This window comes from Eschrichtius robustus, chromosome 10 (assembly GCF_028021215.1).
Source record: "Eschrichtius robustus isolate mEscRob2 chromosome 10, mEscRob2.pri, whole genome shotgun sequence".
Classification (NCBI taxonomy): Eukaryota; Metazoa; Chordata; class Mammalia; order Artiodactyla; family Eschrichtiidae; genus Eschrichtius; species Eschrichtius robustus.
The window spans coordinates 1,886,310-1,914,197 of record NC_090833.1 but is presented as its reverse complement, the minus strand read 5'-3'; the positions used below and the strand labels follow the sequence as shown (position 1 = coordinate 1,914,197).

Below are 27,888 nucleotides of genomic sequence, written 5' to 3'. Positions count from 1 at the left end.
GGACAGATCTCAGGCCACTGGGCTGTGGGGTCTGCAGGGTCACTTTTTTTTTTAAGTAAAGGCAGGTTTATTTAGAGAGCTACACGCTCCATAGATAGAGTGTGGGCCGTCTCAGAAGGCGACAGGCTTCAGGGTCACTTGAACAACCACCTGCGGAAGGCCCACTGCCAGCTCCAAGATAGGACCGCCTCCTTCTGACTGCCTGCCCAGGTGCGGCCCCGCCTCCTTCTGACCGCCTGCCCCGGTGCGGCTCCCTTGCTGCTGCGGAGCTGGCCGCGGTGTTAAACAGCTACCAGCTTCTCGTTGTTCTCAGTGTCACCCTGGCAACCGGTCTCCGTGGAGGCTGGAAGGTGGAGGAGGCAAGCTGGTCACACTGACATGAGTGCCTGCAGGTGGCTGAGGTCACCTGGGCCCCAGGACAAGGATGAAGACTTTGGTCTCCACACCTGCCACGCGGGCGGGAACACAGGTGTGCAGCCGCTGGTCCCAGGCCAGAGGCCTCAGACAGGTCTGTTCCAGGAAGCGGCCTCCACAACAACAGCTTTTGTTCCTGAAAATTAGCATCTCAGGAAACTTTTGCGAAAGTGCCAGGGTGCCTGGCGCCCTGGGCCCTGGGTGACGTGATTGCTGCGAAGCTCCTGGCTGAGGAGGGACCCCTTCTGGGTGGAGGGCTCTCACCATGGGGCCCCTGTCGAGGAGGACACCGAGGACAGACTCGGGCGATCGGGTGTGAGACCCCGGGTCTGGAAGTCGGCCGTGCCTTCCTCTGAGAAGGGAGATGCCGTGACACGGAGCCATTAGGAACTGACGTTTTGGAAGCATGTTGGCCTTGTCAGGAGACCTGCCTGGAGTGAAGATGGGGACCCCTGGGGGGTGGAGAGGAGTTAGGCCAGTGCCGCAGGTAGGGACCATGGCCGGGACCTGACCGGCCACCCTCACTCCAAGCGTGACCTTGAGTGACCCGCCAAGCCTCACCCGACATCTGTGAAAACAGGAAGGGATTCAGTGAGCCCAGCCCCGCACAGCCCCACCCCCCGTGGCCCCTCCACTGCCAGCCTGTTGGCTCCTGGGCCCCTCACACTGCACCACAAACCGGAGCTGCTCCCTGAGGAGACCTGAACGGGCTCATTCCCGACACCCCACGTGTGGACCGTTGACCCAGGTCCCGGGAAAGTCTTCAAACTTTTCCAGCTACCTCCATCAGGTGGCCTCTTTAAGCATCCCTCACTCACGCTGGTCCCCACGGGGACTTTGCAATTCACCCTAAAGGTAAGAGAGCACTCCACGACAGGAGGCATGCTGGGCACCCCGCGTTCTCTGGGGCATGGGGTTGGGGGTCCACTCCTCACGCCAGACGGCTAGTGAGCGGCCTGGCACTCCCAGGGCTCCAGGCCTGTGGCCAGCGGTGGCCGCTCTGTGCTTTGCAGGCTGGACCGTGGCCAGGAGCGTGGGGACCACACAGCCCCTCCTGCTGCCCATCGCCTCTCTGGGAAGGCCGGCCACCACCCCGACCCCAGCTTCAGGGTGCAGAGTGCATTCGACTCAATTCCACCAGTGTCTGTGCCGACCCGCAGGGGCATCCCTGCGGCCCCGTCCTGAAGCCGCCGGGGATGCTCGCTGTCACGCCCTCTCCCCCTGCCCAGCACCCGTGCTGGTCCAGGTGGCTTACCTGGGCCACCCGACCCTCCCGCCCCCGCACCCCAAGGCCTCTGCCCACAACCCTGGCTGCTCCCTCCAAGACCGAGGTCTCCTGAGCTGGGCCAGGCCGGGCCAGCCCTCTCCCTGCACACAGCCCCCCTCAGCAGCCACTTCCCAGGCGCCGTGAGACCAGCCCCTTCGGGAGGCCCCCAACCAGCCGCTGCAGAAAGACGAATGACAAAATCCAGCAGCCCTGGGGACAAGAGTCCTGTCAAGCTGGAGTCGAGGGGCCCGGCAGAGGGTGCTCACCAACTCGAGCGGACGGTGCACCGACATGGACACCGCTGAAACCCCCTGCAGCCGCGAAACCATGGCGCACGGACAAAATACCAAGTCTCCGGACACCCACAGCTACTCTGTTCCCAAAGCACTTCCACTGGCCTGGGTCTCCCAGCTCAGCAAAGCCCCTCCCATCTGGGCTGGTGGAGGGTGTCCCCGACTGTCCAGCTGCCCACGCTGCCAGACCCTCAGGCCCCCAGGTGACCCTCATCCTGGGGCGGGTGGAGACTTGGAGAAAACCTCTGGGGAAACAGTCATCAAATCAACACGTTAGTAGCTCCACGGCCTTCTTTCTACTTATTTTGGTACGACGCACAAAAAAGTGCAAAACAGCCGTGAGCAGCTCCGAGAATCATCACACGGCAAACCCCGTGTATCCACCGCCCAGGAGGCCTCACAGGCACAGCTGTGAGCCCCCATTCCCACGGCTCTAGAGCCACCGTGTGAAGAGCCTACAGCTCCGTCGCCTGGTCTTCTGTCGGTGACCCTGGGGCGGCCTCCAGGCCGGGCTCTGTGCAGAGACCTGGGTGGGGAGGCACCCAGGAGAGCAGCAGACGCATCCAGGGGCCTTGGCGGCCCGTGCACATGGCTCTCCCGTGTCTTTGAACTGACCAGCATCCCTTGCCCAGAGCATCAGCTCATGCTGCCCCACGTCCTTGTCATCACTGGTGCGATCATGTAACTGAAAGTGGGGTTGGGCTGCTCGCTGCTCTAAAGCCATTAAAGAGACAAGGTTGGTGGATAGGAAAGTTTGCTTTATTTCCAAGGCCAGCAACCGGGTGGGGGGCGGGGATCAGGGAGGGGGGAGGGCAGACTCGTGTCCAAAGGCCGACTGGCCCCCCACTGACAGTCAGGGGACAAGAGCTTTTATAGACAGAGAGAGGGCTGCATGCAGAAACAGCACAGTCAGCTCTGACACTCATCTTGAAACTGGTCCTGCGGTGCTCTCATCAGCGTCATCTGGATTGTTTTAGGTACAGTTAGTCTTCAGTTCCAGGGTCGGTTTGTTCCCATTTCCTTGAGGCCAGTTCTCAGAATTGCGGCAGCTTATGTCATGGCTACAGCCTGGTCATCAGGTAGTTCACTTCTTCCACCTGGTGGGGGTCTCAGTATCTATAAGACAGCTCACAGGATACAGCTCAGAATATTATCCATAGCCCTTGAGGAGGAACTAAAGGTCCTTGACTATGCTTAATGACTAAACTATGATTATTTGGTCTCCTTTGACTGTTTTCCTTTGCTTCTGCATTTTCTCACTTCTCTGATTAAACTTATTCTTTGGCTAAAGTTTTTCCACAGACAAAAGGCAGGCAGACGACATGGCGGGGAAGGACCAAGGGGTCCTGCTCCGTTTCAATCAGGCATTTTACTTTTAGTCATTTAGGGCATTGGGGGTGGGGGTGGGTGAAATCTCATTAGAACTTTCATTTCTTGGATCACTAACGGGGCTAAAACACTCTCTCATGGTTTTGGTGTCTTGGTCAAATGATAACTGAGGTCTGTTGCCCATTTTCTACAGTTGTGTCTTTTTCTTGTTGATTAGCAGCTGCTCTTTATATATCGTGGACAGGAGCCCTTGGCTACATGAGTAGTTTACCTCTGCCACCCTGGGGCTGAATTTTTCACCCACTTCATTGTGTCTTGCGGGGAATGGGGCTCTAGTCTCTGACAGTGCAGCAACTGGTGGCTTCCAGCTGGACTTGGCCAAAGGGGGGCCCCCCAGGGAGCAGGCTCGAGAGTCTGGGGTACTCACCCCCCACTGCCCCTCCCTTGGGCTGCACCTCAGCCACACTGTGTCCTTCTTGGGGTTCCTGCCTACACCTGCAGCCCAGAGTCCACCACCTGCTCCCCGAGGCCCCTGAGCCCAGGGCGGTAACACCTCCCTTGTGGGTTTCTCCTAACCCTTCCCACCACTTCTTCGGGAGCCCTTTCCCCAAACGCTCTTTCATTACCCCTCTGGATGTGCGCACTGCTCCTGCCGGGACCTTGACCACTGTCCTGCTGGAAGTGTGTCCCCTGTGGCTGCTGCATCAAAGGACCACAGACAGGGCTGAGACGGCAGCCTTATCCTCCTGGTGCCAGAATCCCAAGTCAAGGCGTCCGTGGGGCCGGGCTCCTTCCACAGGCTCGAGGGGAGGATGGGTCATGGCTACATCCATCCAACCTCCACCTCTGTCAGCACATGGTCGTCTTCTGGTCATTCTCCCTCTGCATGACTGTGTCCACACTTGTCATCTTGACACGGACACGAGTCACATTGGGTCGGGCCTACCCTGTGACCTCACGTTAACCGACTAAATCTGCAAAGACCCTGCCTCTAAGCAGGGTCCCGTTCTGAGGTCGCGGGTTAGAACTTCAACCTATCCCCGGGGTGGGGCACATCCAACTCTTAACACTGCTGGAATTTATCTTTGGATTTGATGTAAGGTCAAGGTCAAGGTTCATTCTTGTCCTTATGAGCATCCAGATGACCCAGCACCATGTATGAAAAAGGCTGCCTTTCACCCCATTTCTCTGCAGAGCCATCTTCACCCTCAGAAGTGCCCGTACGCGGACTCGAGGGTCTGTTTCTTGCTCTTTCAGTCCATTTCTTTTTCAGCTTCACAAAGATTACACGCTGGCTTCATCACTAAAGCTCATAATGAGAACAGGAGTCTGGGAGAGCAAATCCTACCAAGTTGACCTTCAGGAGAGCCCCGGCTATTTTTAACTCTCGGCATTTTCATACATCTTGGAATCAGCTGGCGAAGTCCCATGAGACATATACCCTATTGGAATTTTGATTGGGAGCCTATTGTTCTTAGGAAAAGAATTGACATTTTTATAGTATTGGGGCTTCTAATCCAAGTACACGGTGTATGAACGTATCTAGTTTATCTTAATTTCTCAATACTAGCTTATAGTTTACTGTGCAGAAGCCTTGCACGATTTTTTCATTGGATTTGTTCCTAGCTAATTTTTTTTCACTGAATTGTAAATAAAGTCTCTCTAAATTTCATTTTCTAAGTAAGCAGTGCTCACGTATAGAAACAGTTCATTTTTGTGTATAGATCCTGTGGCCAATCGCCTTTCTAAACTCACTAACGAATCTGAACAAGTTACCTGCAGGTTACCTGGACATCCTCCACACGTGGTCATGTCACCTAGGACCATCTCAGGTTGGTCACTTCCTTGCAAATCCTTCTGCCTTCCCTTCCTAGAAGCTTTTGATGCTTCACCAAGAGAGAGGTCAGTTGCCCCAGTATTTTGTAAACCCCTTAATCAGATGAGGAAGCTCACTTTAATTTCTAGAGCGGTATGAGTTTTTGCCACGAATATATAGTTGTTGACTTTCACCCAGTGCCTTTCCTGCAGCTAATACCATGATCAGAGGATTTCCCCTCCGCTCTATTAAGTGATGGAATCCAGGGATTGATTCACAATCCCTAAACCAACCTTGCAGTTCTGGAAGGAACCCTACAGGTTGTAACGTACCTTCCTTTCCACAGATGGCTGGATTCGCCGTATGATGTTTACCTGGGCTCCTGAACCTACACTCATGGGTGGGTGTGACGTTCAGTGTTTCCTTTCTCGTAATGTCCTTGCCCGGTATTGACACCAAGGTGTGGCACTGCGATATCAAAGGAGGGACTCTACCTGGGGCACAGTCGGCTGCACAAGGCCACCGCTTCAGTGGGGGACGAGGGAGGGAGATGGGAGACCCCACACGAGCATCTTCAAAGGGTCTTGCAGCCAAGAAACGGGCCGGCAGTCAGCAGGCAGGCAGTGTCGTCACTGCCCCTTCAAAGGCGAGGAACCAAGGCTCGGAGAGCTAAGGACACAGCCCTGGGGGGTGGGGGGGGCCAGTGTCTGCACTCACGCTGCTCTGCTCTGTGCCCCACGGCCCCGGGGGTCCCTGTGCGGCACGAGGGAGTCAAACTCAGTCAGGCTCCAGCAGGGGAGTCGAGATGGGGCACATCCTGGCTCCTGCTCGCAGCCCCCTCATTCCCGCTGTGCCTGGCTCTGCCCAGATGGCCCACTCCAGGGGAAGCGCCCGGCAGCACGGCCCAGGCCGTGTCACGGAGCCACCCCTGTCCCCCAAGCCAGGGTGGTCGGTCAGCCCCCCGGTGAGGCAGGGCATCCGGTGCTGCCACTCCCCCGGGGCCGCCCCCCGAGTCCCAGGGCCCCACGACCAAGCCACACAAACGCTTGGGTGGCCGTCAGAAGGGAGACCTCAGGGCTGCCCAGGGCTGCCAGGTCAGCAAGCGGCTCTGTGACTTGATCATCGGTGGGAACACGAGGACCCTGGAAGCCTGCCCAGGCGGACACACCCGCTGTTCTTGGAAACAGCATGACCGCACCACGGACAGGCAGGGGGGCTGCGGACAAGGGCAAAGTGGCCATTGTTGGCCGCAGGCTCAACAAATAGAAGGTAATTGTGGTCAATGGGAGGGGGCTGGTGACAGCCCGCCACGTGGCCAGGAACCTCTCCCAGCAGGAGACAAAAGGGCCACCACCACGGGCTCTGGACACCTGTCCGAGGTGCCGCCGGCCATCCCTCAGCCCCCCTGACTCGCCATGAACCTCCTGCTGCTGGCTGTGGGGCTGACCCTGCTCGGCTGCCCCCAGGCCCTGCACTGGGGGCCCCAGGACCCCAACTTCAACGAGACTCTGGTAGTCAGCCACGGGCGTCGGGCGTGGGATGGAGAGGCGGCTGGGGGCAGCGGCCGCAGGGACAGGGCCAGCCGGCACCAGCGTCCCCCCCTCTGCTCCCCAGGTCAGCGGCGAATGGTTCTTGGCAGGGCTGGCCTCCAACCAACCCAAACTCCTGAAGGAGGACGAGGACGCACGGCTGCTCATCCACCGCATCCAGGTGACCCCCAGGGCCCTGCAGCTCCACCTGCGCAGGAAGTAAGTCTGGGGCAGGTGCGGGCGGGGCGGAGCCCAGGTGAGTCGCGCGACCCTGTCCCCCACCCCCCTCACAGCCTGCTTCCCGGGCTCAGAGGTGATGTGGGGCGGGGCGAGGGGCTCGCTGCCTGGAGACGGACACGAGAGTCCAAGGTCCAGGGTGGCCGGGCTCCCCCCAGTCCCCCCGAGGGGCTGCACGGAGAAGGCCGAGCCCTGCCTTCCAGACCCCGGGTTCCCAGGCGACCTGTCACCCCCTCCCAGGGTAAATGGTGCATGTGTCCCAATTACGATGACGGCAAATAAAACGAAAAGGAAATTTCAGTACCTGCTGGAGAGTAAGTATAGACCCGCCATCCTCCAGCCCCACCGCTGGAGGTGGAGTGTGGCCCCATCCGCCCGGCCCCACTCCACCTCCAGTTCGGGGCCGAGTGTGGCCAGGAGCCCAGCTGCCAGGACGCCCACCTCGAGACGGCGTCCCCAGGCCGGGCGCGGCACCCCCCTGGCACCGGCAGCAGTGGCGGGCACGCGTGGGCGGAGGCGTCCGGGAAGGGCCAGAGGCCCACACCCGGTCCTGCCCAGCCCGGGGCCCGGCTGGTCCTCAGGAGCAAGTCATCAGGCCCTGTGACGGGACCAGAGGGGTCCCAGGGTCTGGTTCTTGCCCCGCCTCCCACCCTGACCCCCGGGGTCACAGATGCCGCCCAGAACAGGGTCTTCCTGGGAAAAGCGGACCCCAAGAGCTACATCATCCTCTGCAACCACCGCGAGGAACGTGAGAAGGAGGTGGTGGCGGTGAGCCTCCTCAGTAAGTGCCCAGAGACCCCCGCCTGCCCGTGCCCACACATGGACCACCCGCCACCCGCAAGGGCAGAGCAAGCCCCTCCCCCCGCCCCCTCCGGGGACACCCAGTGCCCTGCGGGTCCCAGTCCCCAGGGAGGACACTGGGCCACGGCCAGCAAGACACAGGTCGGACCCCGGCCACCTCGAGGCCGTTTGGAGGTGATGTGACACCCTCAGACGTTCCTGGGGCCCCAGCTCTTTAACCCAATGTGGAGTAAACAAAGGACAGGGGACAGCGATGACCAGGACCCAGAGAAGAGGCCTGCCCCCACCCGAACGCTGGTCCTGTCCCCATAGCCACGCCCACACCCCGAGAGGGCAGCCTAGCAGCCCCCAGAACCCCACCGCCCGCTATCCCAAATGACCAGCAAGAGAGATGGCCCCTGTCACTCTGCCCCCAGGCCGGACACCTGAGGCAAGCCCGGACGCCCTGCTCATGTTTACCGACTACTGCAGAAACCACGGGATCCACACGACCAACATCATTAACGTGACCAGAACTGGTGGGTGCCCACCCCTGCCCCAGCCTCGGGGGGCGGAGGGCACAGCCCGGACCTCCGCTCAGCTCGCCACACATCGCAGCCTCCGCGCCTGACAACAGGGAGGCTGCGGGCCCAGGTGGGTGACCTCTGACCCTGCGGACACTGCAGCAGGGGGGCCCCTGGGGGTGGGGGTCGGCAGCAGGTGCTGCTCAGCACACGCGGGGCCTTGACGTCTCGGAGACTCAGGATGCAGTGCCGGGGGGCGTGGGAGGGACCCAAGGTGGGGACGCCCATCAGGCTGACCCAGGCTGACACGGGCAGGGCCAGCGGGGGGCAGAGGGGCCTGTGGACACACTCGGGGTGGGCCTGCAGGTGGAGGGCTGTGGGGGGCAGACCTTGGGGGTCCAGGGCCCTGCACGCGGCTGCCTGTGACAAAAGCCCCTCCCCATCGCCGCCTCTGTCCCTCAACAGACGCCCCCAGGCCGTGACCCGGGGGAGGGCCCGGGGCAGTGGGGAGCCAGCTGCCCTGGCTCTCAAAACAGTGCCCCGCCCCTCCCGCAGATCTGCCCCGGCCATCCCACACCCTTGAGCCTGCCGCACCCCCTCTTGTTCACAGGGGTGTCTCCCAGGCACCAAAGGACCAGAAGATCTCGGTTAACCCAAGGAGCCCTTCAGCTGCCCCACCCCCTAGGAGTAGCCTCCGCTCTCCTGGAGGCCTGTCCTGCTGTGTCCAATAAACGATTGCCCCGGACCCAGTGTGCTCTGGGGGGCCTCAGCCCAAACACGAGCCTGGCCGGTGCCAGCATGGTGACCAGGAGCTGCCCAGTGACACCCCATCCCAGGCCAAGGCTGCTGGGGACGGGGAATGGGGACCCTCCTGGCGACACCAAGCTGGCCTTGGACTCACGGCCACGGGGTTTGGAGAAGCTGCTAAGGGTTCACCGGGACGCCGTTCAGAGCGCAAAGCTGGGAGATGGCGCAGGGAGGGGGCGAGGCCAGGCCCCACGGCTACCCTGGTCCCCTCAGGCTCGGGGCAGCGGGCAGTGGCAGTCCCAGGGCTCACCCCGTGGTGGTGCGTGGGGTGAGACCCCGGCAGTGGGGTCTCCGGGCAGAGAGCATAGCTCCGGTGGGTCGGCCGGCAGAGCGCCTACAGCTTAGGGGCCCCTTCAGACCACACCCTGGTCTCCGCTAAATGACAATGGCTGAGGCCCTGGGGGCGGACACGGTGGCTGGGCAGGTAGCAGAGGATGTGTCTTACCCTCCTCGAGCCGCCAGAGCCTGGTGGGTACCCCCTGAGGCCCCCTCCGATTCACAGTGCCCAGCCAGGGCTCCCACCTGGGGCCAGGGCCCAGGAGGCCCACCTGAGTCCCCCATCAGCCAGGGCCCCCTCCACTGGACCCCAGCCTCAGGGAAGCTCCCTGCCCCACAGCCGGTGAGCCCCTTTGCTCCCCCAAGGGCTGTACCTCTGGCCACTGCCGCCCCAGGCCAGGGGGCTCTCTCTGGTGGCCAAGAGTCCCCCGAGGCCATGTCTTGGGCCAGGCTCGGCTGTGTAGCACCAAGGCTTGCATCGGCCCAGGACGAGGGGGAGCTGGCTGCAGGGTCCCTCAGTCAGAGGAAGGGACCGCCCACCTCCACAGCTGGGACCAGGCCACACCCCTGCACCCAGGCAGCGCTGCCCCCGCCCTCTCTGCCTGCCCTCGCCCCGGGCTCCCCCAGGCGCCCCGCCCCCTCCACCAGAAGCCCGTGTCCCGACCCACGTCCGCTCCCCTTGCCTCCTGCACGCCCTCATCCTCCGGCAGCACCCACCCCCGGTCCACCCCACAGACGGCCTGGGTCCCAGTGGTCCAGGTCATGGTCTGGGGGTCTCCTCGCTCACTCCCACTTCCCTTCAGCACAAGCCACTCTCACCCCTGAGCCACCGGCCCCCGCCCCCCTACTCTGGGAAAGGCCTAGCACCCCTTGCCTCCAGCTCCGATTCCACCCCCAGCACACTGGGGTGTGGGGGGCATTTAGGATAAGGGAGGAGGGACCCCATCCCATCACCAGAGCTAAGCCGGCTCCGAAGGTGGTTTCAGAAATCCTGGATCCCAGACACAACTGCAGTGGCGGGGGGTTCTTGCTGAGCCCCGGGGTGTCCCGTCTACTCCCCACCCCCCGTCTCCTGCGAAGCAGCAGAAATTACAGGAGTGGCTGAAGCACACCACTCGGCAGCTTCTCATCCAACCCCTGGGGGCACGGCCCACCCACTTCACGGATGGCCGGGCAGGGGGCTCGGGAGCACCCGCCTTCCCGCCCGGCCCAGTGCTGGAGGGGAGCCCCTCCTTCACTCCGCTGCCAGCGCCTACCACGACCAGGCCCCCAGCACCCTGGGGCACACGTCACAGGCGGGGGTATCAGCCGGCCAACCCCCAGCCCCTGGCACAGCTGAGGCCGCCCACCAGGCTTGGGAAAGTCAAGTGCATTTGGAAAGAGCCCAAGGGGCCATTTGAGCGAAGCCAGGCCTGCCAGGATCCCAAGGGGCTCACCCCGCCATGTGCGCACAAAACACACACAGGCGCACACACACGCACACACACACACGCACACACACACACACGCTCAGACTGGCCAGGCCAAAGGCATCTGGGGCAGAGGTCACAGCCCTGCTTTGGGCATCCCAAATATAAAAGGACATGCTGGTGGCAGCGGTGGGGGACAGCCTTCTAAGCCTGGTCTTTGTCCTTTGAGGCTCCGTGATACTCTGATGGGGACGGTGGGGTGAGTGCTGGGCCCTGACACCACGGAGGAAGAAGCACCCCTCCGGCACCCCCTCCGAGGACAGAGCTCCCACACCCTCCCACTCAGGCCCTGAAACCGCACCAGAGACGTGCTTGGGGGCACTGTTAGCCCTGGAATCCCTCCCCCATTTGTAAAGCAAAAGCCGCTAAGGCGCCCGTGGGTTTAAAGGAGAGAAGAAGACTGGGGAATGGGAAGCCGTGTCCTCCAAAGGACCCTGGGGAGTCAGGCTGCTGCTGTGATGCTGCTGGACGCGTCCCCCGGAGCCGCCCTCCACGAGGGGTGGGGACGCTGCAGACCCCAACACTCCTCCCAAGTGTCCTTCTGCTCTGCTTAGAACCCCTTCCACCACCCCACCCTGTGCACCGGGTACAGGAGCCGCCTGCCCCATTAGAGGCCGTGTGCCCGGTAGGTATCCTGACCCCTGGCCCCTCACAGACTGAGGAGCTGCGTTCTGAATAAGCTGCCCCCCGCCCCAATTTACAAGCCCCCGTGCAGCACAGGCACTGCACCCCTGGGGTTACCGGGGGGCAGCCTGGACAGGGACTTCCCAGCCGCCTGGGATCTGGGCTGCGTGGACCCACTTGACCGGCTTGGCTGCATGTGACCGCAGGAAGTGCCAGGACAGGACGGCGGCCCAGCTCGGCCCCGCAAAAAGCCCAAGGGCGTTCTCCAGGGTCCAACGCTCCTCCTCCTTGCTGAAGGGTCTGCGTCCTGGTGGCCACTGTGCCATCACCTGGCCTCCGACGTCCATCCCAAACCCAGGAACAAGGCACTTTCGGGACAGTCCCCGAGCCGGCCCAGAGCAGGCTGGGGGGCAAGGACTCACTGAGGAACGATGCCCTGGGAGGGCCCACCCGGAGAAACCCCAGCACCGGGAAACAAACCCACCACTGGCTGCCCCAGCAGCTTCGCGGCCACTGAGGTCAGCCTGGGACGGGCCCTGAAGCTTCTGAGCGAGGCGTCCCCTCCACCTGCCACCCTGCACTTCACCAACAGCTTTCCTTTTTGGGTTAGGATCCCAAGCGTTTCAGATGAACTTGAGTGCAACCAACCTCCACGTTTACGAGGATAAAATGCAATTTCTAAGCGGCGTAATGGGATTGTTTTCTGCGCCGAGAAGGCAGCACACAGCGTCCATCTGTTCAGCGAAACCTCCTGGCCTGACTCTCCAGAAGGCAAACGCAGGAACCGGGAACGTCAGCTCGACCCCATCAGCAGAGACGGGGGAAATTCACATTATCCAGAAGCTTCTCTCCCACCGTCCCTCAGAAGCAGAGACAGCCATGTCCCTGGGGCTCGGGGAGGACCCAGAACCCACGCTCCTTAGAACCGGCACCACCAAGGGCAGCCCCTGCAGGGAGGGCTGGCCGGGCTCTGGACAAACCAGACACCAACTCTGGCCTCGCTGGGTGCTCCCTCCCCTGGCACCCAGGCCCCATCCAATGGCAGGGGCTTTGGAGTGCACTGGAGCCCAGGCCCCCCTTGCCATGGCTCTGCACACGCCACCCTCTCCAGCCCCATAAGCAGCAGGTGGGGCGCTGACCCGCTGGCCCACGAGTGGACACTGTGGGCGCCAGGGCCTCCCTGGGCAGCTGCCTCTGCAGGGTCAGCAGCTCCGAGGGCACCAGCTGCCTGCGTCGAGGGGCTGGGGGCCACCTGCAAGTCCCAGAGGGGCAGAGATGGCCGGACAGGGCGGGCGAGGGAAGGGGACCACCTCCGTCTGCACCCCTTCCGACCACCAGCCCCGAAGCCCATTTCTGCCGAGACCCCTTCAGAGGAGAATCAGGATTCACATCCCCGGGACCTCCCTGGACCCCACGCCTCCATCCTGTGGCTCAGCTTCCCTCGCCCTGTCCCCCAGCACTTGGCCAGAACAGTGTCCCCTTCTCCTCTGGAAGAGTCAAAAAGATTCCAGAAGATTCTGGAAAAAGGAGAAGGAGGGACTCATGGTGGGCCCTGGAAGGTGACCAGGCACAGCACCCACAGGTGACACTGGCTCCCAGCCACGGTGTGAGCTGCAGCTCTGACCCCCGCACAGGAGGGCCAGACCAAGGCCCCCGCCCTCCCCAGCGTCAGGTACAACCCTGAAGAAAATGATGAAGCCAGGTGGGCCTGGGCATGGCTGCCCTGGGGGACCTTGTCATGCCATGGGCACCCTGCTGTGCCCAGGTGGCAGGCTGTGGCACCCGCTGGGGGATAACAAGGTGTCCTGGGTTTCAAGAGACCAAAGGCGGGGTTGGAGGAAGACTGAGCCTGTTTCTGGCTCTTTCAGGCCTGTAGAGTCCAGCTTCCAGGGCAGGTGGGGCCTGTCCTTTGCCCAGGTGTCCCCGTGTGCGGGGGAGCACACACGGGGGGGCACAGTGAGGCCAGGCTGGTTGGGTGAGGGTCTCGTGAGGGCTGAGGCCTGAAGCGAGGGCCCCATTTCTCTCAGTCAGTGGGCACCTGGGTGGCAGACAGACAGGATGGGCCTGGCCTCGCCAAGAGGTGGTCACAGCCTGGCGGTAGGCAAGGCCCTGGGACCGTGCCCTCCAGACCCCTGAGGATGAGCAGTGGCCAGCCCCTCCCAGGTGGGCAGGGAGGCCCTTGGCTGTGCCAGGCTCCAGGTCAGGACCCGTGACCAGAGGCCGTGTGAGGCTCCTGGGCAGCACTGAGCACCTTGGCCACGACACCGATGGGTAGTGACCCAAGGTGGCCTCGAAGTTCAAGGAGCAAGACGGGCAGCAGGGAGGGCAGGAGGCGGCAGGGTAAGCGGAAGAGAAAGGCAGGGCTCAGGGGCGGGTGGACGGCGGTGCTGGACAGAGCAGCTGGTCACCTCCCAGCTCAGCCAACGGACAATCACCAAGGCACAGCCACAGACACTACCCAGCAACAATGTCCGGGGCTGAGGGGTTGGTGGACCTGGGAGAGGGTGCAGCCTGAGGGTGTCTGGGGTCCTGCCGAGCCCCACGTCCCCCTCTGTGCAAGCAGCACCCACTGTCCTACTTCCGGGAGCCCCTGGGGGTGGGGGGAGGAGAGCAGGTCACCTCGAGAGCTGGGGGTGTTATGCTGAAACCCCCTCACGCCCCAAAACAAGCCTGTAGTCACCACCATGCTGACTTTCTAGATCCACCCCTGAACACCCAACTGCAGCCAACAGGAATAATCTGGTTCGAAAAGGGCCAGAGCAGGGGAGGGGTGGAAAGCAAACTGTTCCCGGGACCCCCAGCTCCTCTTCACTCCAGCAGCCGCGACAGCCCAGCCCCCACCAGGCCCGGGCGGCAGCCCTCTCTTCTCCCCACGTTGGAGGGGGATCAGCTTTCCCTGCACTCCCCCAGGCAGCGAGGGAGGTCTGGCCCCAGACGGCCGCCCGTCCCGTGTGGGCGTCCGGAGCGGTGCCGTCTGACACAGCTTCGTGTGCGTGGTCCCAGGGCCTGCGGGACCTGACCCAGGACCCTGGCACAGGTGCAGGGTTGAAGGCTGCTCTCCTCCCGTGACGGGGCAGGCGCTGCTCATCCACCCCTGCTCCGGCCCCGCCAGCCTGCCTGGGCCGCTGGACCCTTCTCAACACCAGCTCCGAGCAACCCCCCCCGCTTCACGGGCTGGAGGCAGCGCAAGTGAGCCCTCCTGCCACCCGGGGTGGGGTCCTGCCCCTCGCCTTCTAAAGGTCTAAGTGGGGAGTTTAAGAGTCAGGGTGGGTCCATCCACCCGCTGGGGGTCTCGGTCAGGCTTCTGAACAAGCTGAGTCCCAGCTCCCAGGCCTCCCTCCCAGGGTGCTGGGGTGAAGATGCCCACGGCTCCAGAAAGGGACAAGCAGGGATCAGGGTGGGCTGAGCCCCTGACCAGCTTGGGTCAGAGACTGGCACCGCCCTCGCTGTGGCTGAAAGGTGATGGGATTCAGGCAGGGTCACTCCTCACAGGAAGCCAGCGGATTCGGGGATCCTTGGGGACGGGAGCAGCCGCGGGTCCAGACGCGAAAGCCAAGCGGCCTCTGCCCCACGCCCAACGGGCCCTGCACGGGGAGCACAAAGGCCACCACCTCGAAGGCAGAGGTGGTTCCTTTCCCAGGCGCCCCACCCTGGTGCGGAAAGAGGCCTCCCCAGTGGACCTCTGTGGGGCCCCTCAGACCAGCCTCACAGGCGCAGGGAGTTGGGTCCCACGCCTGCCTCTTGGAGAGCAGACCAAGGACACAATTCTCCGTCTGTGGACCCCTCTCCTCCCTAGCCCCAGGGCCGGGATATTTAGGGATCCCACAGGCCAGGAACAAATCCCCAGGCAGGGGTGCCTGCACTTTGAACAGAAGCGGTGCCATCTGCCCAGTGAATCGCGTTAATTACACGAAAGCTGCACAAGTTTTGCTTCCTCCAGAAAAACTGCTTTTCCTCTTTAATATTCAGCCTCTGCTCCTCACAGCCCCACCAGCCTCGCTGAAATTAGAGCACAGCTGCAGCCCAAACCCAAAATATAACGTCCAAGCGTGCGGCACGGGCTGCTGCAAAGGCCCCGTGCCCCGCGGCCTGGCACGACCCGGCCCTCAGTAAGCAAAAAAGTCGGGGAAGATGCTGTCTACCTCGTCCCGCAGGGCCGAGCTGGGGCAGCTCACGTCTGAGCTCCATGGCTCCAGGGGCCCGTCTGGGGGATCCTGGGAGCCGGGCTCATGGTCGCCAAGGAAGCTGGGCTCTGCCCTGTCCAGCGGGCTGCTCCTGGCGGGGACCCGAGAAGGGACACTACTGCCTCTGCCCTCCAGGGACCCTGGAAGCAGACGGGACACGTCAGCAGAGCAGGCAGGTACCCCAGGGCACGCAGAGTGGACACAGCATGCGGAAGGGGCCCCCCCGCCCATCTGTCCCACCCAACCAGGAAGCCCTCTGCTCATCCTTGAGGTGGGAGCAGAGGACCCCTGACCAGGTGGGTGGGCCCACTCCCGCCGGCCCAGCTCGAGACCCAGGAGCGCCAGAACCAGAAAGGGGCTCCCCCACCCCGTGACGCCAAATCCTGCAGAGACGGGACTCATTGCACATCCAGACGCCTCTGTGGGGACAAGGTCTCGGGAGAAGGCTCTGAAACTGACGCGCAGCTGTACACAAGCAACCCCGTGTTGCCGTGCACTCATGCTCACAGGTAACTCCCCCCCCAACACACACACACACCACTTGTCATTCCCACCGGTGGTCCCCAAAACCACCAGCAGAGAAGAAAACGGGAGCTCAGACACAGACGCTGGGACCTTAGTGTCACACAGCAAGGTGGACCCCATCCCACCTCCCCAACAGTCCCAGCTGCCCACCCAGCCCGCAACAGGACCAACCCAGACCCCAAAGCCTGTCCCGGGTTAGGGGAGAAGGTGGCACAGGCCGAGCGTCCCCCACTCACCCAGCCACCAGTCGGGACTCGCAGTCAACAGAAAGGACGATCCGTCTTCGGCGTCACATCCCGACACAGACCTGGATCCAACAAGCACACCCTCACCCTGAGTCACCCCACGTGGACCCCACGCCTTGCACCTCGAGAGAAGAGCGTGGGCCCTGAAAGGCAGCTTTGGGTCCAGAGACAGACAGGGTGCTCCCTCCCAGCCGGACCCTGAGCCCACCCTCCTGCCTGCCCGGAGCCAGCCCAGCCCGCTGCTGCTTCCTCTCCAGCCCCAGCAGCTCCCAGCCCACGCCCCAGCTGGTAGAGCTCGCAAAACACAAACTCACTTACTGTCAACCAAAACAGACGACCGTTAAGGAGACAACAGCGTCTCCAGAAACACGTTAGAAAGCCCCATGGCAGCGTCTGGCTGCTCCAGGACTGGGCCAGCAGCCTGGGCCATCCAGGCAGACACCGAGGATGTGGGGGGCAGAAACTTCCCAGGCAGTGGGGTCCAGGCAGAGCTCGGGCAGGGCTGGGAGGCGGCGTGTAGCGGGTCATGCACACACCACTGGGACACCCACCTGGCATCCAGCGTTATGGCCTTGTCAGTCCCTTGAGCTGGGGACCCAGCCTGGCCCAAGCAGCTCTGAGACTCTTCGCTCACCAGCGGCGAGGGTGGCTGCCGCGAGCGGGGAGACCACAGCGGGGGCAGCCTCAGCGCCTTGGAGGGACTCAGGCCTGGAGACCGGGGGACCAGGCTGGGCGGCTCTGTGAGGGAGGCGAGGCGTGGGTCAGCCTTCCCCACCTGGAGAGCAGCCCTCCCCTGAAGACCTGAGTCCCTGCCCATTCTGTCCTGCATCGGGAACACGTGAGTTTCAGGAGCAAAAAGCCAGCAAGTAATCAGGAGAAGATAGATGCCCGGAGGTGAGGCACCTGACACCTGGGGCCAGGGAGGCTTCCTGGTGGAGATGCCGACTGGGCCTCAGCTCAACCATGGGGAACTCAGACCTGGGGACCCTCGTGCTACTACCTCTCCCTCCATCTCCATGATTCCTGACCAAGGACTCCACCCTCAGACCACCCTGCTGTATGATCCCTGCACCCTCACACCCTGAGCTTGAGTCCCGACCTTCTTTGGGGGGCCCAGCTCTGCTGCCGGCCCTGGCAACAGCAAGACCCCTCCCCGCCTTGATGGGTACACCAGGAGAGGGGGAAGGCACAGTCTCGCCTCCCGTGGCACTCGGGGACCAGCAGCCACGGTCCAAGCAGTGACCAACAGCCGTGGCAGGCATCCAGCATGAGAGGAGTGTAGTCGTCATGCTGCCTTGTGGGCCTCGTCGGGGGCGGCACGACGGGAGGACAAGGACCCGCTCACGCTCACCAGGCAGGGCCGGCAGCCCACCCAGCACTGCGGCTGCCCCCACCGGGGCCTTACCGTCGTCCACACCCGCAGCGGCACAGCTCGGGGAGGCCCGCTGCCTGAACCATGCAAAGACAGAAGGAGAGACCTGTGAACGGTCTGTACACACCATGCCCGGGAGTCCCCTGGCCCCCCAGGGACACTAACATGGTCACGCTGGACGTTCCCACGCCGGGGTCCGGGGCACCTGCTGGGGTCTGACTCGCCAGGGCCAGCTGCAACACGTCCTTCTGCCGCGTGTGCCATGTCTCCTTCGAAGAAGCAAGAACCAAAAATGGAAATAAACACAAAAAACGCAACAGAGACCATCAACCAGAAAACCCACCAAAAAAAGCAGGCTGTGGTCCATCACTGACCACCCTGCCCAGGGTCCCAGAGGTCCTCCCTGAGTGCAGACCGTGTCCTCAAGACTGGGGGGTGGGGCAGGGAGGGAGGCTGAAGGCCATGCCCGCCCGGGGACCTCACAGCAATGGGCCTTTTACCCATACCGGCCTTGGCACCATGGGCAAGAGTACAAGGAACGTAAATGGAGGCCACAGCTTGTCCCCGGGGCTCCCGGAGGAGGTGCGGTGCACAAATGGAGGCGTGTCTGCCAGAAATGCAGCAGCCCTGGCAGTGCAGGGCGGAGGGCAGAGGGAAGCCAGGCAGCCGGGTGGTCAGAGCTGCCTGGGGGGTGGGGGGGGATGCCCATGGCTCCTCCCCAGAGGGCTGACCGGGCTGCTGCAGGACAACTCACAGCCTGCTTCTCCCAGCCAGGCACCAGGGCGCTGGCGAGCTGGAGGAACTGCACCGACATCTCCAGGACCGAGGCCATGTCCTCCAGCCGGCCGTCGAACTGGGGCAGCAGGGCCCGCAGGCGCTCACAGCTCAAGGAGATCCGCTTCCTGCCTCCAGGGAAGTGACCACCGACCATGGGGCAGTCTGGCCTTGACCGGGAAAAAGCACTGCAGCCACCAGAACCCCCTGAGCCCTTCAGGGATCGTGTCAGCACACACACGGGCCCAGGGCCCCGGACCCCAAGCTGCAGGCTATCCAGGTGTTTGCCGCGGGCTACAGCCAAGCCTGCGCCGTCACTGCCTGGGGGTGTCGGCTGCACATGCACAACCTCGAGATGCCCAGGACTTCAGGTCAAAGAAAGGGCTGCAACGGTGGCCCCTGGGACCCCCACCCCCAAGAGCATATGTTGTATTCACCTCGGGGATGTGTTAAGCGTTCCCTTACCAGACAGACGGCACGAGCCTGTCCCAGCCACCTGAAACCAGCTCGCTGGCACAAACCTGACCTCCTCTGACCCCCGCCCCCACTGCGCGGCCCCCCACCTGCGCTCCCTCTCGCTGAGCACGTTCCGCGGGAGGCAGGAGACTGGACCCTTCGCCACCGCAGGGGCCTTGGCCTGGCCTGAACCCTGGCCGAGATCCTCGCAGCATAACTGGGTAGCAAACAGGAAAGGGCCGCTGCCGAGAAAAGACAAGAGCGCCAGGCTCCGGGATCCCAGAAAACGCCCCCGGAGCCCCGAGGCGGTGATGGACATCTTGGGAGGTGGGTGTAGGACAAGGCCTGGGTCGCCCAGGAACACGGCCCTGGGCCCTACCTCTTGGCACCCCTCCCTCTTTCCCCGCAAGGGCCGGGGGTCGGGGTTCTGCCCCAGGTGGGCCATGCTGGGTGGGGACGGGGACTCGGTGCATCTGAATTGGATAGAAGCGCCAGGTCTGGACACCCCGAGCACCCCCGGGCAGGGGCGTTCCAGCTGACCCCCTCCGGCGCCCCCCCCCCAATTCTCACCTGCACCCCTCGGAGCCGGAGACTCCGGGAAGCCCAGCGTCTGACGCAGGACGCCTGGACGCCATGGGCACGCCGCTCGAGCCGGGGGAGAGAGCAACAACACGCCCGGACCCCCACGTGCGCCCCGCCCCGCGCATGCCGTCCTGCAGCCCCTCCCCCTCACGTGCACTCTGCCCACCCCCACGTGCTTCCCTCCCAGGCAGCACCTGGCCCGCCCCCCCCTGCCCCGTGCGCGCCCCGCCTCCCGCACATGCGCTCTGCCCCGCCTTTTACCCACGTGCAGTGAAGCTACTCTCGCCGAGAAGTTGTCAGAAAGCAGCCGCGCCTGGGGTAGGTGCTCAAAGTAGGTGGTCCTCTTCCACCCCTTCCGGGTGGTCGGCCCAGCTCCCGCTCAGTGGGGTCTCCCCTCACCTACCCACCGCGGGCACCCCCGGGTGCCAGCCCCGAGCTGGGCGCTACCCTCAAGGGTCTCACGACCGGGGGGCCAAGTAGACGACGAATCTTTGGAGGGAGGGGCAGGCAGGAGGGTGTCCTCAGGGCGAGCTGGTTTTCAGGACCGAGCTGGGCAGCGTCCCAAGCAGGAAACAACACGAGCCCAGGCAGTTCCCTGGGCTGGCACGTGGGCGAGGTGGGCAGGTAGGATCCCCTCTGTGGCAGGAGGAATTGGTCTTACCTGAGAGCAGAGGGGCCGGGGAGCTACAGGTGTGGGAGGAGAAGGTTTCAGGATCAGTGTGGCCCGCGGGGGACGTTGAGGCCCAGGTAGGGGAGCTAAGATGGGAGCGGGGAGGCCGGTCAGCCAAGATCTACGGGGCTCCGGCTGGTTAAGGATGGGCAGAGGGGCCCCACCTGCCTCTGAGGGCCTGCAGATCCAAGGTTCACTTGTGCCCGTCCCCCAAATGGCATCCTCTTCCAGGGTATGCTCTGCCTAAGCCAGTGCCACCGCCCACTCAGGAGCCAGGAGGCATGCAGATGCCTCCCAGCCCTGTCTCCGATCCCACGCACCCTCTCTGTGCCTTCCCTAGCACCCGGGCTTGCCTGAAGGCTGGCTGGCCTTCCTGCCTCTCCCAGCCCTGCCCTCTGCCTGCCCCCTGCCTGCCCCAGGCCTGGACCTTCATTCTCGGGGCTGAGCCTTCGCTCCTCCTCTTCCTCCCCGCCCCCACTCCAGCTGCAGACTCACTCCGAGAAGCCCCCGTCACCAGCAGGTTCTGGGCAGGGGGCTCCCAAAAAACCTCACTCTGCCCGCTTTTAGTGCTCAGTGTGAGTGGTTCCAGGTCTGCGCTCACCTCGCCGGATCTCCAGGGGCCGTCCCAGTGCTGGACATGAAGCCCACCGGGGCTTTGTTGGAGGAGTGACGGAAAGAAGGGAGGGAGGAAGGGGAAAGCGGAGACTGGTCCTTTTTCAGGCAGGTGGACCTTTAAGGGGAGGGGAGGGTACTAAAGCTCTATTTCAGTCTGGAGGACTTAAGAGCAGTGCTGTGGGCTGCCGTGAGCGTGGGGGGCAGTTGCTGGGGGAGTTCACGGGGAGGCGAGGCAAGAGGGAGCTGGGGCGGGTGTCACTGCGGTGGTCGAAGTGCGCCCCAGGTGCTGGGCCTGGGACGGAGCCAGGTGACAGAGCAGAGCCCCTGCCCCCGGGGAAGCAGGAAACCTGTCTCCAACCGAGGAGGGGCTCAGGGCTGCGGGTGGGCGTCATGGGGTGGGGCTTTGGGCGGCGGGAGCACCCAGAGATGGGCGAAGTGCAGCCGTGGGAGGTCCTGCCATTTGAGGGCTTGGGCCCACGTCTCCACTCTGCTCAGCCCTGAGTCCTGAAGGCGGCATGGGGGAGGGGCCGGCCAGCCCAGGCTGGGGCCGCAGGTCAGATGCTGGGGGACTGGCGGGGGCAGTAACGTGGGGCACATGGAGTCAGGCCATGCAGGAGAGGCGGCAGGACCCTAGGAGGCCGGGCCTGGGATAAAGGGAGGGCTGGGCAGGGGACAGAAGTCGCGTCGCGGTCGAGGGTGACGCTGTGAGGATGGGTGGGCCTGAGTTCAGGTTGGGGAGCAAGGAGGCCAGGGCCCGTGTGCCAGGCCAGCACTCCCGACAGAAGGGGGCGCTGCGGGGCCCCTGCTGCCCAGTCCTGCTCAGCCCACAGCCTGGCTTCTGTGTTGAGTCCAAGAAAGGCTGGGGATGGCCGGTTCTGCCAGCACGTACGGCCCGGCATTTACGGGAGGTGTGAGAAGCCCGGCTCCTTGCCCTGGGAGGGTCCCCAGTGCCCAAGAGAGGGCAGTGCCAGAGCAGACCCCGCAGAGCATGTTGGCCCGGGTGTCCAGGGGCACAGTGGGGAGCTTTGGCGGAGCGATCCCATCTGCCGGCTGCCTTGCTGGGGCAGGTGGGCTGGAAGCCGGGGTCTGGGGCTCTCTCACCTTCCTGCTCCTGGTTGGGGAGGGACGGACACGCCGTTGTTCTGGGCTTGGCTCCTCCGTGGTAGAGAGGGGCCAAGTTTTGGTTTCCCTGAAGCTCTCAGGAATGTTACTGGGCTTGCCAGAGTTTCCCGTCACTGACAGCATGCCAGTCATCTCGTTGACCAGCCAGAGGGCACCTCCAAGGGGCCCGCAAGATGGACACACCCTGGCAGGAGTCCTGGGGGAGGGCAGAGACCTGCTGGGGGCCAGGGGTGGGTGGCACTCTCGCAGCAGCACCCTTCTCTCAGGAGAAAGTAGGCAAAGTCCCCAAGATGTAAGACTGCTGATGAGCCTGGGGACAAGCTGCACTCCTTCTGGGGACTTGGGGGCAAGCCATGCCTTTGCCAAGTCCCCCCCCCCGACACACACGCACACACAAAGTATCTGTGACCAGCTTGCTGTTTTCTGGAAGTAAACAGGGATGAGACTTGAGACTCGCTGCAGATGTCAGGACCACGAAGTACATGCCATGCACCCTCCAAATCGGCTGGCCCAGCTCTGCCCTGACAGCCCCCGCACTGACCACCCCGCGGTGGGTGGCTGGGTTGGTGCCCCAGGCCGTGAGATGAGCTTCGCGGGTGATGCTGGCTCAGCTCCCCCACCCCCGCCTGACGCCGCAGTCCCTCGCCCTTCTTTGGGAGACGCCTCCCTTCCCTCTCTGTCTATTCCTCTGTGTTTCCGCCACGCTTATGGTTCACTGAGGGTCAGGCCAGCACTGGGGACAGAATAGAGGCTTCTGCCTGCGGGGGCGGGGGGCAGCTGAGCCAGGGTGGCAGTGTGAGCGTGTGGGGCCCTCCAGCGGATCCCCCTGCTTCCTGGATGCCTTCCTTTGGGTCGTGGGGTTGCAGCAGGCTGTGGGGCCTCCTCTGCCTGTTTGCCAGGTGCTCCGTGTGGGGCTGGGGCGAGAGCAGAGCAGGGCGGCCGCGCGCGGCAGAGGTGCCGGCGGCGGCAGGTGGCAGCGTGCAGTCACTCCCGCCTCCAGGGGTCCGACCGCCCTTCCCTCTCCGGGCCCAGCGGCCTCCCAGGTGTGCCGCGAGGACGGACAGACGGGGTCTGGGTGCAGGTCTCTGCAGGAGTGACAGGTGCCGTGGGGGGATGGGGGCGGGGCAGGTGCTGATCGGCCGCCCATCCCAGCGGCTCAGAGCGAGGGCAGGATCGAGCAGCGCAGGCGCCGTCGCCGATGCTCGCGCTTTAAACAGGAAGCGCCCAGAGGCCCCCAGCCCTCTCGGAGCCCCTCCCACCATGCACCCCTGCCCCCGGGGGCGCTCTTAGGGTTTTCTAGCCTTTAAAGAGCCTCTGTCCTGTTTCCCGGGATTACGGGGGCGCCGAGCGTCGCGATGGAGGCGGGTCCCCGGGGTGGGATGCGGGCGGACCCCCACCCCGTCCCCAGCCTGGTTCCCGACGCGGCCGGCAGGGGGCGCGCCCGCACAGGCGCCGGAACCGACCCTGGAACAGGCTCTTTTTTCCCACCCCCACCGTAGCCAGAGAAAAGTGTTTCACGGCAAAGCGGGGGAAGAAGTCGCCAATCGCTCCCTGACTCGTTTGTTCCTCGGCTCCAAGTCGCAGCCGCCGCCAGCCCAATGCCGCTCCCTGACGGGGCGCACAGCCCGGGAGGTGTTTACAGGGGGGCGCGCGGCGGGGGCCACACCAACCGGACCTTCGTGTTCGACGACGGCCGATGCGCAGCCAGGTACGGTCTGCAGTGCCCTCCCCCACGTGGAGGGACCCCGGACGGGGCTCATGCCACCCCAGGGCCCCTCATCCTCAAATCCCCACTTCCCAGGACTACCTGCCCCCCAGGACCCCGGAGCGTGGGGAGCGTGGGGAACAGGGGTGCCCTTCAGAACCCGGTCGCAGTGAGGGGAGCACTTACTCAGATGACCAGCAGGTGGCCAGAGTGTGGCCATTCTTACACGCGGGGCTGTGAGCATCTCCCAGGCACCACGAGGCGCAGACCCTGCGGGCAGGAAGCTGGAGTGCCCTACGTGCCAGAGGGGCCAGGTGCTGTGCTGGCCTCCCAGCCCGCTCTCTGGTCAAGCCTGGGGGAGGAGCCCGTGGGGGTGGCAGCGCTGTACCCAGCGAGGCACAGGGGCCAGGGTTCCCCAGGTAGAAGTGGGTTTTCAAGGGCAGCTTCTCCTAAGAAGACCCTTGTTTGGGGTGTGGGGTGCAGGTGGGCTGTCAGATGAAGGGCAGGAGTCCTGGGTTCTAGACGCTTGGTGATTTTCGGCTGGTCACTTGTCTTTCAGGGCCCCTGTTTATTCATCTGTGTGAGGAGAGAATTAACTGACAGGGGCTTTCAGGTGGCCTGGGAGCCGACCTTCCCTGTGCTGTGTCCCATGATGCCATGAAGCTCCTGCCCGTCCAGGTGACTGGCACAGAGGGCACCGTGCCGGTGGGCGTCCCAGGAAGGGCAGAGCGGTGACAATCCCGATGGGGGTTTGCCCCAGGGCCCTGTCCTCGGGGCCCTCTCCCCACCCCACCAGCCCCAGAGGACAGGCACACACATCTGCCCCTCACCCTGCGCCAGGAGCCAGACTCCAGGTCACCCACAGCCGCTGCCCTGTGTGACCCTCCCTGGCTGGGCAGAACCTTGGACTCTGGGTCCCGCTCGGTCAGCTGTTCTAAGGCCAGAGAAGGGGTGGATGCCGGGGTTCAAGGCCAGGTGCTACGGCTGTTTCCTTGTGGGACTTGGCTTCCCAGCTTGTCAAGTGAGTGGTGGAGCGAATGGTCTTTAAGGGCCGTTTGTGGTGAGGGACCAGGATCAGGAGGGGACGCTTCCAGCCACACGTCAAGGGTCAGGGTGGTCCCTCTGCAGGGACAGCACCGGCCTGGCACCCGTGGGGTCCTGGGGCCACAGCTTGGGGAGAGAGGCAGGGACCCTGAGAGCAGGCTGTGCAGGTGGTGTCCTTGGGAAGTGGAGTTCACCCCGTGAGGCGGGCACAGCCTGGACCTCCCTCAGGCTGCCCTGAGGGATCAACCAGGTGGCATCTGTCAGGCACAGAATAAGTGACCAAAGAGGGGTCTTGTGACATGATCTGGCTGCCCCTCTGCCCATCTCCCTGCTCGGACAGGTGTCACCCATCTTTCTGACGACCCATGTCCAGTTCCCCTGCCCCACTTGACTGCCTGCTGCGGGCGAGGTAGGGGCTTGGTCCCCCAGACTCCTCCGCGTCCGCCGGGACAGTGTTCCTCTCCCCCCGGTCGGAGCTGACCTCTGTCCCTGCAGTGATTTGCTGTCATGCTTCAGACACATCTGGAGTGGCTGCCGGGGCCAAGGGTATGTCAGGCAGGCTGGATAGAGACCCCCCCGACCAGGAAGGCCAGGCAGGGTAGAGATCCACCCCCCCCCAACCCCACCCAGAGCTGGGGAGACTGGCTGAGAGGGAAGCCTGGCTGGGGTGGGGTGGGGCAGCGGAGGCCAAGGCTGGCAGCTCAGGGAGGTGGGCTTTAGCTCGGAGAGGGAAGACCCCTTGTAGGCGGGTGAGGATCTAGGTTGGGGGAGCTCGGGGGACGGGTTCCTGCACCAGGCCTCCCAGCAGGGTCAGCCCTGGAAACCAGAGTCCTAGCTTTGTGCCTTCCCACTGGAACCTCCTGGTCCCCCAACAGCCCTGCCTACCCAGGGCCAGCATGGGACCCTCTGGGGCCCAACGGTGGAAGGCGCAGATCCAGGGCTGGCATCCCGCCAGGGTGCATGTCTGGCTGGAGGTCATGGCCAGCCCTCCCGGCCCATATTAGGGAGCGGTGCCTGCAAGGCAGCAGGAAGTGGCCCAGGCTCCGTGGGAAAAGGTTCACAAGGCCCGAGGTACAGGCCAGTCCTGTCCGGCAGGAGGGACAGCTGCCTGGTCTGGAGGCTGGAGGGAGCTTGGGGGTCTGCCTTCGGCCCGGGGTGGCTACGGCCACAGCTCGGGAGGACAGAGGTGAGTGAGCAGGGGATGGGGTGGGGGTACCTGCTCGGAGCTCGGCTTGTGTCCAGCGCGGGTCCGTGGGTGTCGTCCGTGCGCTCATGCGGGCTCCGTCCACCGTTCGCACGGGTGTCCCAGACCGTCCATGTGTCTGACCGACCCCGAGTTACCTGGCACGACCCTGCTTCAGCAGGGGTCGTGCTTTGTTAGAGGGTTTCGTGACTGAATCATGAACTCTCCCCTTAGGCTTCTCCTTCGGTCCCCGAGGATGTGGGGATTTGCAAGCTGTGCCCGGGTGTGTGGAGCCTCTGGGTGGAGCCCCGAGATGGGTGCTGGCCCAGGAGCAGCGCCTGATGACGCGGGAGATTTTAAAGGAGTCGTGGGAACTCTGTGGGCTGTGTGTGCGGATGGGCCACCCACGTTCACCAAAACCTCTTCCTCCTACCGTGCTTGGCGATGGGGAGGCCTGGCCCGTAGCCGAGGCCCGTACTAGATGCTGGCAAGTTCAAACCATTTGCAGAGGACGAGGCAGGGTCAGTAGGCCAGCTCCGGGCTGGGGTTCCTGGAAAGGACTTTCCCAAGAGGTCTGCTCTGCGGTTTAGACTTCCCACAGGGGGTGTGTTCAGGGGTCCCTTGTGCAGTCTCTCTGGCTGTGGCCAGCTTGTCCTGCATGGGGCAGTGAGCCCTGGAGACCACCCTGCAGTGCCAGCCTTGGGGGCCTGGGGTGCTGCCCTGCACGTTGACGATGATGTGACCAGAAACCCCCCTCCTGCCCATAGGACAGCCCCCCGCCCCTGGGGTGGGCCCCATGCGAGCGTTCAGCGAGCTTCACAGAGACCTTGGATGTCGGGCCAGAGGCCGCTGTTGGATACCTCTTGGCAGGTGTCTGATCTTGGGAAGAGCTCGGAGTCTTAAATCAGGGACAGAGGCCCCAGGTGCCAGGCGAGTGCGGAATTTCACCCCATCTGGCAGACATGGGGCCTCTAGGTTGTTGGGAGAGGTGAGCCTGGAGGTATTGGCAGATGTTACAGGACGAAGGACAGGGAAGCCAGCCAGGGAGTTGGATTCTCCAGGACATGAGGCTCTAAGGAGAGGGATCTGCCAGGTATGAGGCGTGGGCAGGATGTCCCCACCTGGGCCTCAGCTTCCAGACGAGGCCCAGAGCGCCCCTGCAGGCCATGCCAGCCCTCAGAGCCTGGCGGCTGAGCAGGGACACGGTGGTACCCCAGTCCCACGGCCGTGGGAGTGGGGCACACAGGGCAGCCTTCCGCCTCGGCCCCCGCAGCTCGGCCCAGGCCTCCCCCGGCACCTCCCAGTGGTCACCACGCATCCAGCCGGGGGACGGGCACCCCGGGGGTGAGTGCTGGGTCTGAGATCTGGACGTGGGCTCGCTGCCCGGCACTGAGGGCCCCAGGCACACTGCGTCCCCCGCGGGGGCGTGCGGCAGAGGGCTCTCCCCAGAGGTAGATCCAAGCCCAGGTGGGCAGCCGGGTAGGGTGGGAACTGCAATCCCCGTGGCTTCTGCCTCCCCTGTGTCCGGGGGGTGGGCCCACGGGACGCCATCACCACCCCTGGCCACGCCCAAGGCCCCGTGTCCACACGGCTACCAGGCCCCTCCTCCCTGTCCTCTGGGCTGGCTTTGTGCCACGGGGTAGCTGCTATGAAGTGTCTGTTTCAGTAGCTCTCCAGCTTGAGTTTGGCTCAACGACGTGTTCTGAGCTTTCCCTTTGGGATTTGATGCAGCTCGGAGACGGCGGTGAGCAGCGTCCACGGCGTTGACTCAAAGGCTCCTCCCCTAGGGAGAGGGTCGTCCTTCCCCAGAGATGCACACCAGCTCTAGGCAGCTTGAGCAGCTCTGGCTTGTTTATTATGGTGAGAAGGAAACACTTAGCTTTCCTGTCGCGGTCAGCAGAGAGATTCGGCGGCTTTCTGCTTGCCCAGGCACCCGGCCCAGCGCTCGACGGACTGCTCCCCGACCCTGGTGATGCCGTGACGTCTGCAGGACTCTCCTGCGGGGCACTGGGCAGGGATGTGTGCGCATGTGCGGGCAAACACACG

At 63.8% G+C, this 27,888-nt stretch overlaps 4 protein-coding genes across 5 annotated transcripts in view; 2 read left to right on the top strand and 2 right to left on the bottom strand.

Moving 5' to 3' along the window:
• Positions 1-27,888, bottom strand: part of RPL7A (ribosomal protein L7a) — a 304,745-nt gene that overhangs the window by 152,499 nt on the left and 124,358 nt on the right. The window lies entirely within an intron of this gene.
• On the top strand, positions 6,535-8,296 carry LOC137770419 (uterocalin-like). The gene is made up of 5 exons (XM_068553122.1): positions 6,535-6,630; positions 6,734-6,867; positions 7,126-7,199; positions 7,556-7,666; positions 8,103-8,296. The coding sequence occupies exons 1-5, from the start codon at positions 6,535-6,537 to the stop codon at positions 8,294-8,296; spliced, it is 609 nt and encodes a 202-aa protein (XP_068409223.1).
• SOHLH1 (spermatogenesis and oogenesis specific basic helix-loop-helix 1) lies at positions 15,472-19,240 on the bottom strand. Its single transcript, XM_068553730.1, has 7 exons — positions 19,029-19,240; positions 18,446-18,593; positions 17,857-17,960; positions 17,725-17,768; positions 16,871-17,057; positions 16,311-16,381; positions 15,472-15,689 (listed from the first exon to the last, which is right to left on the bottom strand). The coding sequence occupies exons 1-7, from the start codon at positions 19,238-19,240 to the stop codon at positions 15,472-15,474; spliced, it is 984 nt and encodes a 327-aa protein (XP_068409831.1).
• Positions 23,509-27,888, top strand: part of KCNT1 (potassium sodium-activated channel subfamily T member 1) — a 67,530-nt gene continuing 63,150 nt past the window's right edge. For both annotated transcript variants that reach the window (XM_068552249.1, XM_068552248.1), the window contains exon 1: positions 23,509-23,618. In XM_068552249.1, coding sequence (XP_068408350.1) covers positions 23,509-23,618 — 110 coding nt within the window. The remainder of the gene's footprint in view (positions 23,619-27,888) is intronic.